Below are 19,921 nucleotides of genomic sequence, written 5' to 3' on the forward strand. Positions count from 1 at the left end.
TCTGGGAAATGAGGCCCATGATCTTTGGTCTTTCTCTTGTATTTTAATGTTCCTGTTGACGCAGTAATCAAAGCCTGTCAGGTTAAGCACCCTACTTTTTGCCTGAAGCTTGTTTAAAGAAGAAACTCCAGCAATGCCAGTGTGCCTGAGTTTCTTTTTCAAATATACTGTACCAGTCAAAAGTTTGGACACACCTACTCATTCAAGGGTTTTTCTTTATTTTACTATTTTCTACATTGTAGAATCGTAGTGAAGACATCAAACTATGAAACCACACACATGGAATCATGCAGTAACCAAAAAAGTGTTAAACAAATCAAAATATATTTTACATTTGAGATTCTTCAAAGTAGCCACCCTTTGCCTTGATGGCAGGTTTGGATACTCTTGGCATTCTCTCAACCAGCTTCATGAGGTAGTCAACTGGAATACATGTCATTTAACAGGTGTGTCTTGTTAATTTGTGGAATTTCTTTCCTTTATGAGTTTGTTCAGTTGTATTGTGATAAGGTAGGGGTGGTATACAGAATATATCCCTATTTGGTAAAGGACCAAGTCCATATTATGGCAAGAACCGCTCAAATAAGCAAAGGGAAATGCAGTTCATCATTACTTTAAGTCATGAAGGTCAGTCAATTCGGAAAATTTCAAGAACTTTGAAAGTTTCTTCAAGTGCAGTCGCAAAAACCATCAATCGTTATGATGAAACTGGCTCTCTTGAGGGACCGCGAGAGGAAAGGAAGACCCAGAGTTACTTCATTAGAGTTACCAGCCTCAGAAATTGCTGCCCAAATAAATGCTTCACAGAGTTCAAGTAACAGACACATCTCAACATCAACTGTTCTGAGGAGACTGCGTGATTCAGGCCTTCATGGTCGAATTGCTGCAAATAAACCACTACTAAAGGACACCAATAAAAATAAGAGACTTGGTTGGGCTAAGAAACACGAGCAATGGACATTAGTCCGGTGGAAATCTGTCATTTGGTCTGATGAGTCCAAATTTGAGATATTTGGTTCCAACCACCGTGTCTTTGTAAGACGCAGAGTAGGTGAACAGATGATCTCCACATGTGTGGTTCCCAACGTGAAGAATGGAGGAGGCGTGATTGTGTGGGTCTGCTTTTTTGGTGACACTGTCTGTGATTTATTTAGAATTCAAGGCACACTTAACCAGCATAGCTACCACAGCATTCTGCAGCGATACGCCATCCCATCTGGTTTGCGCTTAGTGGGACTATCATTTGTCTTTCAACAGGACAATGAACCAACACACCTCCAGGCTGTGTAAGAGCTATTTGACCAAGAAAGAGAGTGATGGTGTGCTGCATCAAATGACCTGGCCTCCACAATCACCCGAAGTCAACCCAATTGAGATGGTTTGGGATGAGTTGGACCGCAGAGTGAAGGAAAAGCAGCCAACAAGTGTTCAGCATATATGGGAACTCCGTCAAGACTGTTGGAAAAGCATTCCAGGTAAAGCTGGTTGAGAGAATGCCAAGAGTGTGCAAAGCTGTCAAGGCAAATGGTGTCTACTTTGAAGAATCTAGAATCTAAAATGTAAAATATATTTTGTTTTGTTTATCACTTTTTTGGTTACTACATGATTCCATATGTGTATTTTTATTTATAGTTTTGATGTTTTCACTATTCTACAATGTATAAAATAGTAAAAATAAAGAAAGTCTTGAATGAGTGGTACTGTAGTTTTTTCCCTCCTGGAACAACGTACGGTGTGCAAACTCCTCTTTCAAGCCTGAGACCTATTACAATGGAAAACAAAAAAACAAGCTATATGCATTTTATAATAGAAATTAATTTCAAACTTCAAGATATCCTCAATGTATGGCACTTGTTTATATGCTTTTGAGCCTGTCTTTTTTACAGCCTCGTTGAAGCGTATGTAAAACTAGGTATTAAGTCCCCAGAGAAAGCATGATTCTAAATGCTGTTTATCAAACTATAATCTACAGAATTGGGTGCTTCTGTCTTGCGTCAAACTCTCATTTCATGAGCTCACATTTTTATGGAGGTAAGGCAATTCACTGGAATAGCTTTCTGTAAATCCATTCTCAGAAATTGAATACATAGCCCTTTTTTAAAGCTCTGTATATTCTTTGGTAATATGCATAAGAGCACGTAGGCCTATATAATGGCAATATATAACAGCTACTCAGCTATCCTGGAAAGCAGCCCATCCATCAGCAGACTTTATTAGTTCCAGTCATCTCATTTTCACTGTTCAGTGGCTGAGAGAGATGCACTGGAAACCATTCAGCCAAAATAACACTACTTTACAGGGCTCTCCAGCTGAGACAGCTACTTTCTTTGTGCCTATATCCCAGGCTAGCCTCCATCCTATAATGATTCCTCCTTTTCTGCTCTTGCCTTCCCGGCATGGGTATTGTGTGTGTGTGTGTGTGTCCGCGGGAAAATATCTGTCTCTAAAGGCCCGGTGGTAAGCAGACCACCGTTAGAGTGTTTGAGCTCACCACACCACAGCTGTTCATCTGGGTTGGATCCACTCACTGCTCAAATGAACACTGCTCATATAGTATCTACTTACTCATAAATGCAGAATGACATTCAATAGTGAATATTCAACCTCGTGTGTCCTTTTTTTCAGAAGACTTGCTCATGGGGCTCCCGAGTGGCGCAGCATCTCAGTGCTAGAGGCGTCACTACAGACCCTGATTCGCTTCCAGGCTGTATCACAACCGGCCGTGATTGGGAGTCCCATAAAGGCGGTGCACAATTGGCACAGCGTCGTTAGGGTTTGGCCGGTAGGCCGTCATTGAAAATAAGAATTTGTTCTTAACTGACTTGCCTAGTTAAATAAATAAAATGTTTGGCGCCTGTAGTGACACATTTTGTCAATCACATTTGTCCTTAGGCCATTCTATAAGAAAACAGCAGATTGAGTAATTGATAATAATGACTATAAATATCTACCAATCCCACCATTCAGCAGCTTCTATTCCTAGCTGCTGGAAGGGACACTACTGACCCTGATTCACCTCAGTGTTCATTCTAATAATTACCTCAGAGACCCTAAGTTGTAATGAAGACTTCTAAGTACTAACAAAGATAATAGTTATTGGCAGCTTTGGTACTTAATCACAACACAGCCTAGGGATATTTACCATGTGATTCCGACACCTCTCCCACACTCCCCATTGTGATGCGTCTTGTGTTTTGATATACTTTATTAGTATGTCTATGACTCCGATCATGTGACACTAAACAAATCAAAAGGCCTCTAATGAGCTTGGGTGTTTTATCATGGGGATTTTTTGAAGCCCAGACAGGACGTCAGTTTGGTTCAGATGTGTAGGTGGAGAAGATTGTCCTTTTGTGGATTAATAGATTTTCTGACGGAGCTCTAATTCCATGTTGTGTAACGATGCGAGTTGCGTTGTGAGCTAATGGGGGAAAGTTTTTTCACGGAATCGACAACTCCGTGATACTAGATGAGGTTTGTGTGTTTTGTATTTATGTCTCTCTCTCTGTGTGTGTGTCCTCGGTGCTTAGCATTGCGCAACTTTCACACAGTGTTCCTGTCAAGTACATCTGATAATGTCTATTCGTGAACAGAATAAGGACAGGACTCCCTGCCGGAGGGTCACTCCATGAAGCCAGAAATATTAATCAAGTTCAGAGAGAGCTCAGAGTGCCCTTGAGGGCTGTATACTGCATTAGTTGCAGAGTCCAACAGACCACACACTCAGCTTTAAGCCCTCGCCACCCACATTCACAAATAGACACCTCTCCAGTCTCACTTCTGTCTATCCATGACAGACACTGCATGGACATTTCAAGAGTACTTTTTCTTATTTAGAGCAATTCTATATTTACAGTTGTCTGCCTCCTCTTTCTCATGCTCCTAAGTGCTCAGAAGTGTTTGAGGACTTATTGGAATTCTATATGTCCAAATCAGCCACCTCTAGTGCATGGCACTGACTGATGTCATATTAACGTTGTGTTGACGTTGTCTTTTGTCCACAGGTGGCTGTGAAGAACAACATTGATGTTTTCTACTTCAGCGGGCTTATCCCACTCAACATTTTCTTTGTGGAGGACGGTAAAATGGGTACGTGTGTCTGGAAGCTACACTCTCAAACACTCAATATTCAGCTCATTACCATAACCATAGTCATTATCACCAAAGAGTTTGAAGAGTTTATTTTATACCAACACAAGGACCTTTGTAGATCCCCGCTAGGTTCAGGTTTCATTCTTATTTCCCCCCCATCTTCATCTGCCTCAGAGCGACAGGTGTTCCTGGCAACCTGGAAAGACATCCCCAATGAGAACGAGCTGCAGTACCAGATCAAGGAGTGCCACTTAAACGCAGGTATGCTTCTTTACTTCTATGGATGAAAGCTATATGTACCTTTGAACACTAACTTATGTTTTATGCACCATATGAACAAAAAAAAAACATTTCTGACCATGATATGTACTCTAAGGGCTGTCACTTTTTTTATCTGTGGGTTTTCCTCCTACTGCTCAATGGTATAAAAACACTAATACAGATCTAGAATGAAAATGTATACTATGTTTGTGTTGGAGAGGGTCATCTTTCACCCTCCTAACCCTGACTGTACTGAAACCCAGCCTATCGAGAAACACAAGGCTTTCAAGCAGTACGGCTCAAATGTCCATCATCGGAGCTGTTCACGCTATGCTTTAAAAATGTAACCTTGCGTGATTCAGTCTTAAAGTGTGAGGACCTGAGAGTCGATCCACAATGCTGCTAATATTTGTGGATGAAATACACACCCCATAGTCATTTACAGTAATCAGGCACAAACACAAATTATAAAAAGACAATTAAGTCTCATCACCAATCTAGCTTCCTGTATTCCTCTATCTTTTTTATGTCAGAGGACATTTGTTAGGTGATGTTGAAATTGCAGCTTAGTGTGGTTTTGAACACTTCATTGTGTTTAAGTTACCAAGTGTACAATGGTATAAGATCTTTGTCCTTTTTTTTAACTGCTTCGAGCACAAGTGAAGGACAGTGTCACTTCGAGTGTTTCCTATCGATTGAGTGCTGGTGATTCAGTGGAAGGAGATGTAATTTGATGAGGAGAAAGCATGCAGAGAAGGATGAAATGCATGAAGAGTGCTCTATGCATCTGTCTAGCTGTCAAAAGTTCAATTTATTTCAACTTTTGACGCATGTAAAATGGACAAATGACATCCATTAACCTATGAGGCCAATAGAAAAACCTTTTGCTCATGATATGCTCAGTCAGTTTTGGAAAGATATGACATCTTTGGGTGTGCTTGTGTTCGGTGACTTGTTGATGTTTTTGTCATCCTAAAATATTATTTGGTAATATATCAGGCCTATTGTCCTCACGGAGCTCATGTCTGAATCACACTTACTACTACTATCCTCTCCTTTCATAGATCTAACACGTTGAGCCAACTACAGGGCAGATAGAGGGCCGTCCTTGTTTTGGGAAAGTTATATTGGAGGGAAGTAGCTTTAGTTATTGTTTAGTCTATATGCAGGGTTTGATTTACCAACCTGGACAGTAACCTTCTGAAACCATCAAACCACAACGTCATCAAATCCTTTCCTAACTTGTGTTCACCAGACTGAAGCCAGTTAAGCACTGGAAGCTGAGGGCATTGGTTTAAAAGAGATGCTACAGATTGACTGGAGGACTAGATAAGATGACTAGGGGTTTAAAGTGGTAACATTTAAATGGTGGAATTGGCCTTTTCCTCTAACCCTCTGGCTTTGTTGCAGTGACCACAACATCACAGATTTAGGTTCCAGCTTTACACACCTGCCTGCAATTCATGTGCAGATGTCTTCCCACACACACCTACAGGAACACACATGCACATACACAGTACAGATGCATACACACGACGCTGTCATAGTCCATGTGAGGTCAAAGGACATTAGGAGGGCTAGCTCGGGAACTGCTGAAAATGAGATTTTAAAGAACTGATTTTAGCTCTGGAAGATTCCAAAAATCGGCCAATTATTTCAGGCCCGGTACCATCGCTGGGCCACGGCTGTGAAAATTCATCAGGCTACTAGCATTACACACCTGGCTAGAAGACTACTGTAGCTCTGTTGGCATACATTTTATATATAACTTTTACACATTTTGGAAACAGAAGATGCTCTACAGGATTGACGGAGTCCATCCAGATCTTCTTTGCTCCTGATCCATGTCCACGCATTTCGAGGTTGTGTTGAGACAATGATTTATCAGTGATTCACAAAATCCCTACCATTGTCGCTGAGTTGTGATAGTGCTGCTGCAAATGTACAGTACCAGTCAAAAGTTTGGACATACAGTTGACGTCGGAAGTTTACATACTTCTTAGCCAAATACATTTAAACTCAGTTTTTCATAATTCCTGATATTTAATCCTAGTAAAAATGCCCTGTCTTAGGTCAGTTAGGATCACCATTTTATTTTAAGAATGTGAGATGTCAGAATAATAGTAGAGAGAAGGATTTATTTCATATTTTATTTCTTTCACATTCCCAGTTGGTCAGATGTTTACATACACTCAATTAGTATTTGGTAGAATTGCCTTTAAATTGTTTAAAGGCACAGTCAATTTAGTGCATGTAAACATCTGACCCACTGCAATTGTGATACAGTGAATTAATCTATTTTATTTATTTATTATTTATTTCATTTTTATTTAACCAGGTAGGCCAGTTGAGAACAAGTTCTCATTTACAACTGCGACCTGGCCAAGATAAAGCAAAGCAGTGTGACAAAAAACAACATAGAGTTACACATGGGATAAACAAAAGTACAGTCAATAACACTATAGAAAAGTATATATACAGTGTGTGCAAATGGAGTAAGGCAATAAATAGGCCATAGTAGCGAAGTAATTACAGTTTAGCAAATTAACATTGGAGTGATAGATGTGAAATAAAATAAATAAATAATCTGTCTGTAAACATTTGTTGGAAAAATTACTTGTGTCATGCACAAAATAGAAGTCCTAACCGACTTTCCAAAACTATAGTTTGGTAACAAGACATTTGTGGAGTGGTTGAAAAACAAGTTTTAATGACTCCAACCTAGGTGTATGTAAACTTGTGACTTCAACTGTACCTACTCATTCAAGGGTTTTTCTTTATTTTCTACATTGTAAAATAACACATATGGAATCATAGTAACCAAAAAAGTGTTAAACAAATCAAAATATATTTTAGATTCTTCAAAGTAGCCACCCTTTGCCTTGATGACAGCGTTGCACACTCTTGGGCTTCTCTCAACCAGCTTCTGCTTTTCCAACAGTCTTGAAGGAGTTCCAACATATGCTGAGCACATATGTTGGCTGCTTTTCCTTCAATCTGCAGTCCTACTCATCCCAAAACCATCTCAATTGGGTTGAGGTTGGGTGATTGTGGAGGCCAGGTCATCTGATGCAGCACCCCATCACTCTTCTTCTTGGTCAAATAGCCCTTACACAGCCTGGAGGTGTGTTGGGTCATTGTCCTGTTGAAAAACAAATGATAGTTCCACTAAGCGCAAACCAGATGGGATGGCGTATTGCTGCAGAATGCTGTGGTAGCTATGCTGTTTAAGTGTGCCTTGAATTCGAAATAAATCACTGACAGTGTCACCAGCAAAGCACCATCACACCACCTCCTCCATGCTTCACGGTGGGAACCACACATGCAGAGATAATCCGTTCACCTACTCTGCGTCTCACAAAGGCACGATGGTTGGAATCAAAAATCTCAAATCTGGACTCGCCAGACCAGACAGATTTCCACTGATCTAATGTCCATTGCTCGTGTTTCTTGTCCCAAGCAAGTCTCTTCTTCTTATTGGTATCCTTTAGTAGTGGGTTCTTTGCAGCAATTCTCCCATGAAGGCCTGATTCACGCAGTCTTCTCTGAACAGTTGATGTTGAGATGTGTCTTTTACTTGAACTCAGTGAAGCATTTATTTGGGCTGCAATCTGAGGTGCAGTAAACTCTAATGAACGTATCCTCTGCAGCAGAGTTAACTCTGGGTCTTCCTTTCCTGTGGCGGCCTCATGAGAGCCAGTTTCATCATAGTGCTTAATGGTTTTTGCGACTGCACTTGAAGTAACTTTCAAAGATCTTGAAGTAATGATGGACTGTTGTTTCTCTTTGCTTATTTGAGCTGTTCTTGCCATAATATGGACTTGGTATTTTCCCAAATAGGGCTATCTTTTGTATACCTCCCCTACCTTGTCACAGCACAACTGATTGGCTCAAACGCATTAAGAAGGAAAGAAATTCCACAAATTAACCTTTATGAAGGCACACCTGTTAATTGAAATGCATTCCAGGTGACTATCTCATGAAGCTGGTTGAGAGAATGCCAAGAGTGTGCAAAGCTGTTTTCAAGGCAAATGGTGGCTACTTTGAAGAATCTCAAATATTAAATATTTCTTGATTTGTTTAACACTTTTTTGCTTACTACATGATTCCATATGTGTGATTTCATAGTTTTGATGTCTTCACTATTATTCTACAATGTAGAAAAAATTAAAATAAGAAACACCCCTGAATGAGTAGGTGTCCAAACATTCACGCTGCTAGAGCCCAAAACAGTGTGGGAGTCTGGTTAAAGATTGACGTTTGACGTCTGTTCGTGTACTCAATTACTCATGCCCATCCCTATGAAGCTCGCGGCCAGACTACCACACTGTTTTGGGCTCAAGCAGCGTGAAGCAGATACTGTGTGGGAGTGAAGACTTGCATCTCGCTCATCGCAATATCTGCGGTGCTGCTCAAGGCAACGTCATTTCGCTGAGTCTACTTTTAATTGAAAATTATGACATTGTTGATTTTAGATGCTTTTTTCATTTATTAGGCTATTTTCCTCTTTTGTCTATCTTAATCTTTTCTTTTTATTGGCCAGTCTGAGATATGGCTTTTTCTTTGAAACTCTGCCTAGAAGGCCAGCATCCCGGAGTCGCCTCTTCACTGTTAACGTTGAGACTGGTGTTTTGCGGGTACTATTTAATGAAGCTGCCAGTTGAGGACTTGTGAGGCGTCTGTTTCTCAAACTAGACACTAATGTACTTGTCCTCTTGCTCAGTTGTGCACCGGGGCCTCCCACTCCTCTTTCTATTCAGGTTAGAGCCAGTTTGTGCTGTTCTGAGAAGGGAGAAGTACACAGCGTTGTACGATATCTTCAGGTTCTTGGCAATTTCTCACATGGAATAGCCTTCATTTTTCAGAACAAGAATAGACTGATGAGTTTCAGAAGAAAGTTCTTTGTTTCTGGCCATTTTGAGCCTGTAATCGAACCGACAAATGCTGATGCTCCAGATACTCAACTAGTCTAAAGAAGGCCAGTTTTATTGCTTCTTTAATCAGCACAACCGTTTTCAGCTGTGCTAACATAGTTGCAAAAGGGTTTTCTAATGCTCAATTAGCCTTTCCAAATTATAAACTTGAATAACAAACACAACATGCCATTGGAACACAGGAGTGATGGTTGCTGATAATGGGCCTCTGTACGCCTATGTAGATATTCCATTAAAAATCAGCAGTTTCCAGCTACAATAGTCATTTACAACATTGACAACATTTACATTTTACATTTAAGTCATTTAGCAGACGCTCTTATCCAGAGCGACTTACAAATTGGAAAGTTCATACATATTCATCCTGGTCCCCCCGTGGGGAATGAACCCACAACCCTGGCGTTGCAAGCGCCATGCTCTACCAACTGAGCCACACGGGACCACAACGTCTACACTGTATTTCTAATCATTTTGATGTTATTTTAATGGACAAAAAATATGCTTTTCTTTCAAAAACAAGGACATTTCTAAGTGACCCCAATCTTTTGAACGGTAGTGTACATTTTTGGAAGATGATATCTCTGGAAGATGTGTGTTTATGGTAATGAAAATGTATTTTCTTTTGCTGCCTACATTTTCCCTCAGTCAAATATGGAGATTCTTATTATGTTACCACCTCTGTTTTTAGATGCTTTCTTTGTAGCGTGACAAGCAGTACTCCAGTAGCCTAATTTAAAACAAGGCTCTTTCCACAGCCACAGTAGAGCCATGAGTCATGCAAGCGAGAATAATAGCATAGCAAATACAAAATGTTTGCCACCAAGTAGGCAACATACTAGCTAGCTAATTAAAGTAATATTTCAACACATTAAATGGTCTTGAATCATACTTTTCATTTTAATGGATATAACATTTTCCCAGTAATCAATGTTTGTTTCCCTTGTTCATCTGAAGATATAGAATGTCATTGTGATAAAGTGGTTGGATGGTTTCAAAGGCTGTTATTAAAACACAACTGACATCCTTTCTGCCCTGAAAAAGACAAAACGACAATTCACATTTTGCCCTGAAAATTACAAGGCACTGATTGGCCACACAAAAATACAAACACCACTTAAGTTGCGTCTCACATTCAAACAAAGTAGGGTAACAAAAAGCAGCCATTTGCCATCTATGACTGACAAGTGTTGCTCAAAGGTAAATGGTTAGAGCAGTATGGAGTTGGGAGCCTTGACCACTAGAAGCTTCCCTGCAGCCTGTAACATAATAGAGACTAGTCATACAGGAAGCTGTTCCACTGCGCTGTAGGAGAGATGAAATTCATTCCCCCACTGTCAATTGTCCTGCTTCTTTCTTTTTTGACACTTCTCTTTCTCCTTCTCTCCATCCACCACCTACCTCTCAGGACTCCTTTCAAGGCATTTCGCCTCCCCCCTCTTTCCCTGAAGGAGACTTCACACAAGCTCTTTAATGATAACCCACACCATGCCTGGTTGCCCCAGACAACAGAGTGACTGAGGGCTGAGAGCAGTGGCACTGACGAGTGCTCAGGACAGGACCTGCAATGGGACATGGGCCTCAGGGTCAGACTTTATGGTAGTGGTAGATTGTCCATTGACCTATGGTTTTAAGCCCATTAGACATAGTGTCTATAGTGACATCCCCGCCTCTAGATGTGAGATCTGGAAGTTGTAGTAGCTACTCCCTGTAGTTACAGTCCACATAAGAGTGCAGCTTACAGGCTAGGTTACATCCATGACGTTCAATGTATTGCTTCAACGTTCACAGCACTGGTAGAAGTTACCCTAGCTCTGTTCCCCTTACTCAAAGTTTGACTTGGATCAGGACACATTTTTTTTCACTTAGAGGCACAAAGGAGGGACTAAGCTCCAGCAGTTGTTTCAAGAAGCTAATGTAGATATATTAGCTGAGCTGCTCCCCACTGCCAGTAGTTAGCCAGGCTCACAGAGAAACCATTAGAGTTGCCTTAAGGGTACAGATTGACTGGGACAGAGAAATAGGCAGCTGACGTAGGTCATGGAAATGGAATGATTTGTCAGGCAATGTGTGTAGTCTAATATGACTCAGAAAGCAGCTAATGGCCTAGTTGTTGGTTTTTCACATACTGTTATTATTATGAATTTCGTCTTACATGAAATCAATCTCCTTCTCTCTTGTTGAATTGAGTCCCTCAGTCCTTTTTTTAGATGACGCTGCAAACCAACAATGGAAACTGTAGAAACCACTGCATATAGCCCAATACCTAGTAATAAAGCAAAAACCTCATGTTCCTAGACTAGAGAATGCAGTTCCCAAAAATGAAGCTACTACTGTACAATACAATGCCTTAGTCTATAGATAACTCCCTTCTCAGATGTGTATGTCCGAATGAGTACTTTTTTTATTGCAACTGCTGAACTGCACTACAATGGAGAATGCACTTATCCAATGTGCACTTATCAGTAGTCGACCGTAGAATAGCCTACAGCCCATGAGGCTGAGCTTTGCCTGTGTAGCGCTGATCTCCCCATAATGTAGGGTTGGAAAATTCCTGAAATCTTCCCAAAATTCCCATTTTAAGTATTCCCTCGCAGCCTATTCCCTCATGACTCCAGAAATCCTGAAAAAACTGAGAATTTATATCCACACTTCTAGTATATACCTGACTCATATGTAATGTGACCTTGCAGACACTGTGTCGGGGAAGCTGCAGAACGACAACATTTACACCATCGCCAAGAGGAACGTGGAGGGCCAGGACATGCTCTACCAGTCACTGAAGCTCACCAATGGCATCTGGATCCTGGCTGAGCTCCGCATCCAACCCGGCAACCCCAACTACACGGTAAAACAACCGCCTAACCTCAACTCTCCTAATTCTGAACTCAGAAGTCACTCATTGTTTTTGTCAGTAGAAGTCTGAAGTGCCAAGCAGAAGGCTCTTTATATTTCCACTCACTAGAGTACCAGGCAAATTAACACTTTTTTGTGTTTTGTAAACGCTGTAGTCATTGCGTGACCTTCATGAGTAGACTTAGTCTTTAATGGAATGTTTGAACCCAGGAAATAATTGATAGCTCTTCTCACTGAGACAGCACCTTCACTACACTCCCCTATAATGAAGTGCATGTTACATCCAGGAAGTGGTACCTAGAGATGGTTTATGGAAGTAATACAAGTTATCAACCTTCTTTGTTTTACACACACCCAGCTATATCCTGTTCCCTTATCATACGTTTGAAGGAACCTGTTCATCATTGAGGACTCATTGGGAATGACATGTCCTCTGGCAGAGTAATGGGTGACCTTGGCAGCAGACGTGCTGCTTGCTTAACTTTTGCTCCTCTAGATTGGCTATGAACAAGGTCAAAAGACCCATATAGCACTGCAAAATAGCTCCTAAATACAGGCAAGGTCAGGTCTAGGGCTGTTGTGTTGACCGTATTACCGCCACACTGGCGGTCACGAGTCATGAAGGCAGTAAAATTCCAGGTCACCATTTAGTCACGGTAAATGGTGACGGTGATGACCTCTACTAAAAATAGGAGGACCAGCTTTCTATTGGCTAGGCCTACTATATTTATTTCTCAACTTTCCTAATATTAAGCACATTGTTTATATTTACAACAAGAGAATATAGCCTACCTGGCTGGCATGAAAATAAACCACGGGGAAAAGCATCCTCCATTCGCTATTTAAGTGCATAGATGACATTTTTTCCCGCTGACCCTGTTTCGATACAGGTGCATGATAATGGTCCATTCGAAATCAAAACAAATTTCACACATGCTATTTAGGATATGTAAAGACAAGATTAAAGCAGGAATAGTCTGATGGGTGACAATATTAGCCTATGACTTGTGAATTATATATTATCACTTGTGAATGATGCCCAGCATAAGAAAAAAAGATTTTTTTGTGCGACTTTTTCGAGTCATAGTCGTACTAGAGGTCGACCGATTATGATTTTTCAACGCCGATACCGATTATTGGAGGACAAAAAAAGCCGATACCGATTAATCGGACGTTTTTGTATATATTTTTTATATTTAAAAATATTTATTTATTTATTTGTAATAATGACAATTACAACAATACTGAATGAACACTTTTATTTTAACTTAATATAATACATCAATAAAATCAATTTAGCCTCAAATAAATATTGAAACATGTTCAATTTGGTTTAAATAATGCAAAAACAAAGTGTTGGAGAAGAAAGTAAAAGTGCAATATGTGCCATGTAAAAAAAGCTAACGTTTAAGTTCTTTGCTCAGAACATGAGAACATATGAAAGCTGGTGGTTCCTTTTAACATGAGTCTTCAATATTCCCAGGTAAGAAGTTTTGCGTTGAGGTTATTATTGGAATTATAGGACTATTTCTCTCTATACCATTTGTATTTCATATACCTTTGACTATTGGATGTTCTTATAGGCACTTTAGTATTGCCAGTGTAACAGTATAGCTTCCGTCCCTCTCCTCGCCCCTACCTGGGCTTGAACCAGGAACACATCGACAACAGCCACCCTCGAAGCATCGTTACCCATCGCTCCACAAAAGCCGCGGCCCTTGCAGAGCAAGGGGAACAACTACTCCAAGTCTCAGAGCGAGTGACGTTTGAAACGCTATTAACGCGCACCCCGCTAACTAGCTAGCCATTTCACATCGGTTACACCAGCCTAATCTCGGGAGTTGATAGGCTTGAAGTCATAAACAGCGCAATGCTTGAAGCATTGCTAAGAGCAGCTGGCAAACACACGAAAGTGCTGTTTGAATGAATGCTTACGAGCCTGCTGCTGCCTTCCACCGCTCAGTCAGACTGCTCTATGAAATATCAAATCATAGACTTAATTATAACATATTAACACACAGAAATACGAGCCTTAGGTCATTAATATGGTCAAATCCGGAAACTATCATTTCGAAAACAAAAGGTTTATTGTTTCAGTGAAATACGGAACCGTTCCGTATTTTATCTAACTGGTGGCATCCATAAGTCTAAATATTCCTGTTACATTGCATAACCTTCAATGTTATGTCATAATTACGTAAAATTCTGCCAAATTAGTTTGCAACGAGCCAGGCGGCCCAAAATGTTGCATATACCCTGACTCTGCGTGCAATGAACGCAATGACACAATTTCCCTAGTTTAATATTGCCTGCTAACATTAATTTCTTTTAACTAAATATGCAGGTTTCAAAATATATACTTCAGTGTATTGATTTTAAGAAAGGCATTGATGTTTATGGTTAGGTACATTCGTGCAACGATTATGCTTTTTTCACAAATGCGCTTTTGTTAAATCATCCCCCGTTTGGCGAAGTTGGCTGTCTTTGTTAGGAAGAAATTGTCTTCACAGTTCGCAACAAGCCAGGCGGCCCAAACTGCTGCGTATACCCTGACTCTGTTGCACAGAACGCAAGAGAAGTGACACAATTTCCCTAGTTTAAAGAAATTAATGTTAGCAGGCAATATTAACTAAATATGCAGGTTTAAAAATATATACTTGTGTATTGATTTTAAGAAAGGCGTTGATGTTTATGGTTAGGTACACATTGGTGCAACGACAGTGCTTTTTTCGCGAATCCGCTTGTTAAATCACTCGTTTGGCAAAGTAGGCTATGATTCAATGATAAATTAACAGGCACCGCATCGAGGACAAGCTAGATAAACTTGTAATATCATCAACCATGTGTAGTTAACTAGTGATTATGTTAAGATTGATTGTTTTTTATAAGATATGTGTAATGCTAGCTAGCACCTTACCTTGGCTCCTTGCTGCACTCGCATAACAGGTAGTCAAGCCTGCCACGCAGGCTCCTCGTGGAGTGCAATGTAGTCGGCCATGATCGGTGTCCAAAAATGCAGATTACCGATTATGAAAACTTAAAATCGGCCATTCCGATTAATCGGTCAACCTCTAAGTCATACACCTCATATAGCCTAGCCCATAGGCCTATATGTTTCAGTAAGGTTTGTATCACAACTAAAGTGCTTAAAATTAAGCACATGAATCAGCTTTACAAGGGGTGTAGAGCTGGCATACTAACTGGCATACATAAGCAGCGCCTGAGTTTCAAGTTTGGGGAAGATAACTTTCCCCATAAAAATGCACCTTTATAATAAAAGCATTACATGCATAATTGAATTTGCGGTCACTTTTGATAATGGTGTTTTCCACTATTGGAGCATTTGCACTGATAGCCTACTACCATGTGCGCATTGCTGTGCGTATAATTGTTCCTTTGGTGTCCACATCACCATCAAACTATCATGGTTCAAAAACACCAAGACAGTTGTGAACAGGGCACGACCATGCCTATTCCCCCTCAGGAGACTGAAAAGATTGGGCATGGGTCCTCAGATCCTCCAAAATTTTGACAGCTGCACCATCGAGCGCATCCTGACTGGTTGCATCACTGCCTGGTATGGCAACTGCTCGGCCTCCGACCGCAAGGCATTACAGAGGGTAGTGCGTATGGCCCAGTACATCACTGGGACCAACTTCCTGCCATCCAGGACCTCTATACCAGGCAGTGTCAGAGGAAGGCTCTAAAAATAAGCGGCAAGTCTAGGTCAAAAAGACTTCTTAACAGCTTCTTCCCCCAAGCCATAACACTCCTGAACAGCTGATCAAATGGCTACCCAGACTATTTGCATTTCCCCCCCCCACCCCCATTTTTAAGCTGCTGCTACTCTGTTTATTATCCATGCCTAATCACTTTACCTCTACCTACATGTACATATTACCTCGACTAACCGGTGCCCCCTCACATTGACTCTGTACCGGTACCCCCTGTATATAGCCTCGCTACTGTTATTTTATTGTTGCTCCTTAATTATTTGTTATTTTTCTATTCGTTTTTATTTTTATTTATTTATTAGTTGTCTTTTTTATTTATGTATTTTTTTTTACTTCTGTTTATTTTATATGTTCCAGACTATGTTTGGTATATTTATTTCTCGCACAACATAGAATAGGTCAAGCTTTGTATTATGGGGGATAGTAGATTGACATAGGCTAGTGCTTTTGCTGTTTGTTAGGCCTACTCATCTTGTTGGCTGACGAAAAGCAAATGTGAACATTTCTTCCAATATCTTCAATATGCACCTTGGAGTTGGGTATGGATGCACGAAGTTGCGTCCCCAATGTGTCTATCTTCACTTGTAGCCTGTGAGAAAGACCCCTCTCACGTGATGGAGCGCACAGCGCTCAGGCATAAGGGCACAACGGCCACGCAAAAGGCAAAAGGCTTTTTTTAGGGTGCATTATGGCCACACAAAGGGATTCCGGCGTGAAATTCTTGGCATGATCAAGTGCTTGTCAAATTGTGAATGAGTTACTGATGTAGCGTGTACAGCCTGCGCAAAAAAAAAAAAAAAATTCAAATCGGCATCATGCAGCCTTATAATGTATTAAAAATCAAAACATATAGCCCAACGTTTGTAGAACAACTAAAGTTATATTATTAACTCTAAATTAAGCATATAGGAATACCTATTTCTTTGTTAACCGCTCAACACAGAATAGCCGCATGTGCGCACTCCCTCAAATCGTTTAGAGAAAATATAATTTCAATTTTATTCAGCTTTGTTCATTTGTATTAATCAAATCAAGGTTTATTTGTCACGTGTGCTGAATACAACAGGTGATACAGTGAAATGCTTACTTACAGGCTCTAATCAATAGTGCAATAAAGGTATTAGGTGAACGATAGGTAAGTAAAGAAATAAAAACAACAGTAAAAAAACAGTGAAAAATAACAGTAGCGAGGCTATAAAAGTAGCGAGGATACATACAGACACAGGTTAGTCAGGCTGATTGAGGTAGTATGTACATGTAGATATGGTTAAAGTGGCTATGTATATATGACAGAGAGTAGCAGTAGCGTAAAAGAGGGGTTGGCGGGTGGCGGGAAACAATGCAGATAGCCCGGTTAACCAATGTGCGGGTGCACTGGTTGGTCGGACCAATTGAGGTAGTATGTACATGAATGTATAGTTAGAGTGACTATGCATATATGATAAACACAATGCAAATAGTCCTGGTAGCCATTTGATTACCTGTTCAGGAATCTTATGGCTTGGGGGTAAAAACTGTTGAGAAGCCTTTTTGTCCTAGACTTGGCACTCCGGTACCGCTTGCTGTGCGGTAGTAGAGAGAACAGTCTATGACTGGGGTGGCTGGAGTCTTTGACAATTTTTAGGGCCTTCCTCTGACACCGCCTGGTGTAGAGGTCCTGGATGGCAGGCAGCTTAGCCCCAGTGATGAACTGGGCCGTACGCACTACCCTCTGAAGTGCCTTGCGGTCGGAGGCCGAGCAATTGCCGTACCAGTCAGTGATGCAACCAGTCAGGATGCTCTCGATGTTGCAGCTGTAGATCCTTTTGAGGATCTCAGGACCCATGCCAACTCTTTTAGTTTCCTGAGGGGGAATAGGCTTTGTCGTGCTCTCTTCACGACTGTCTTGGTGTGTTTTGACCATTCTAATTTGTTGGTGATGTGGACACCAAGGAACTTGAAGCTCTCAACCTACTCCACTACAGCCCCATCGATGATAATGGGGGCATGTTCGGTCCTCCTTTTCCTGTAGTCCACAATCATCTCCTTAGTCTTGGTTACGTTGAGAGATAGGTTGTTATTCTGGCGCCACCCGGCCAGGTCTCTGACCTCCTCCCTATCGGCTGTCTCGTCGTTGTTGGTGATCAGGCCTACCACTGTTGTGTCGTCTGCAAACTTAATTATGGTGTTGGAGTCGTGCCTGGCCATGCAGTCGTGGGTGAACAAGGAGTACAGGAGGGTACTGAGCACGCACCCCTGAGGGGCTCCAGTGTTGAGGATTCAGCGTGGCAGATGTGTTGCTACCTACCCTCACCACCTGGGGGCGGCCCGTCAGGAAGTCCAGGATCCAGTTGCAGAGGGAGGTGTTTCGTCCCAGGATCCTTAGCTTAGTGATGAGCTTTGAGGGTACTATGGTGGTGAACGCTGAGCTGTAGTCAATGAATAGCATTCTCACATAAGTGTTCCTTTTGTCCAGGTGGGAAAGGGCAGTGTGGAGTGCAATAGAGATTGCATCATCTGTGGATCTGTTTGGGCGGTATGCAAATTGGAGTGGGTCTAGGGTTTCTGGGATAATGGTGTTGATGTGAGCCATTACAAGCCTTTCAAAGCACTTCATGGCTACGGACGTGAGTGCTACGGGTCTGTAGTCATAAGCAGGTTGCCTTTGTGTTCTTGGGCACAGGGACTATGGTGGTCTGCTTGAAACATGTTGGTATTACAGACTCAATCAGGGACATGTTGAAAATGTCAGTGAAGACACCTACCAGTTGGTTAGCACATGCCCGGAGCACACGCCCTGGTAATCCGTCTGGCCCCGCAGCCTTGTGTATGTTGATCTGTTTAAAGGTCTTACTCTCGTCGGCTACGGAGAACATGATCAAATAGTCGTCCGGAACAGCTGATACTTCATACTATAAAATAATGCCATGGAATTCTAAGCAAATCTTGTCTGCTGAATGAACTAGTGTAGCCCACAGCCATAGCCAGATCAGGACCTAACATAAGGACAACTCAGTATGCTATTCTGTTCTTCGGAAATAGACTACATTTTCTTCATATCATGCTTCTTTAGACCCGTCTAAAATAAATAATGGATTGTGTTAGCCCATCAAAGCAGTTGAGAACAAACACTTATCCTATGACATCAGGAGCAGTGGAAGACTGATAATATCAAGTGAGCTATGGTGATGGCCATGGCTATTGTTTTTTTTGTGCTCCCCATACATAGATAATGCCCAGGGGTTATTTCATTTGACCCTTGCACAATAAAGCTGTCCAAGGTAGTAGAGTTCAGGTAACAGTTCATATCAACCTTTCAAAATGGTCAAGGGCAGCTGTGTAGGGGCCCATTTATTGGCAGAAGCATCTCAGACAAATACCTTTTGGGCAACATCATGGCCTGTCATGGAACAGGTAGAACATATGGACCAGGCCATAATAACAGGAGAGTGTACACAGTGGCCAGTTTATTAGGTACACCCATCTATTACCTGGTTGGAACCCCCTTTGCCTCCAGAACAGCCTGAATTCATTGGGGCATGGAAACGTTGCTCAGTTGGTATCAAGGGACATAACATGTGTCAAGACAACATTCCCCACACCATTACACCACCTCCACCAGCCTGTACTGTTGACACCAGGCAGGAAGGGGCCATGGTTTCATGCTGCTTACGCCAAATCCTGACGCTACAGGAACAGGGATTCGTCGGACGGGGCAATGTTTTTCCACTCCTCAATTGTCCAATGTTGGTGATTGCGTGCCCACTGGAACCACTTCTTGTTGTTTTTAGCTAATAGGAGTGGAACTCGGTGTGGTCGTCTGCTGCAATATCCCATCCATGACAAGAACCAACAAGATGTGCATTCCGAGATGCTGTTCTGCACACCAATGTTGTACTGCTCCGTTATTGGCTATTTTTGGCCCACCTGATAGCTCACATGATTAATGTCATTCTCCTTCGATCTCTCATCAACAAACTAATTTCACCCACAGGACTGCCCCCTACTGCATGTTTTTTGTTTGTCGCATGAAAAGTGTTGTGCATGAAAAGCCCAGGAGGCCGGCTG

General features: G+C 41.5%; 1 protein-coding gene across 2 annotated transcripts in view; it reads left to right on the plus strand.

Moving 5' to 3' along the window:
• LOC111980305 (AP-2 complex subunit beta) overlaps positions 1 to 19,921 on the plus strand; it is a 67,169-nt gene that overhangs the window by 40,400 nt on the left and 6,848 nt on the right. For both annotated transcript variants that reach the window (XM_024011026.2, XM_024011027.2), the window contains 3 exons: positions 4,005 to 4,089; positions 4,267 to 4,353; positions 11,978 to 12,132. In XM_024011026.2, the coding sequence (XP_023866794.1) occupies positions 4,005 to 4,089; positions 4,267 to 4,353; positions 11,978 to 12,132 (327 nt within the window). The remainder of the gene's footprint in view (positions 1 to 4,004; positions 4,090 to 4,266; positions 4,354 to 11,977; positions 12,133 to 19,921) is intronic.

The sequence above is a fragment of the Salvelinus sp. IW2-2015 genome, linkage group LG20 (assembly GCF_002910315.2).
Source record: "Salvelinus sp. IW2-2015 linkage group LG20, ASM291031v2, whole genome shotgun sequence".
Taxonomy (NCBI): Eukaryota; Metazoa; Chordata; class Actinopteri; order Salmoniformes; family Salmonidae; genus Salvelinus; species Salvelinus sp. IW2-2015.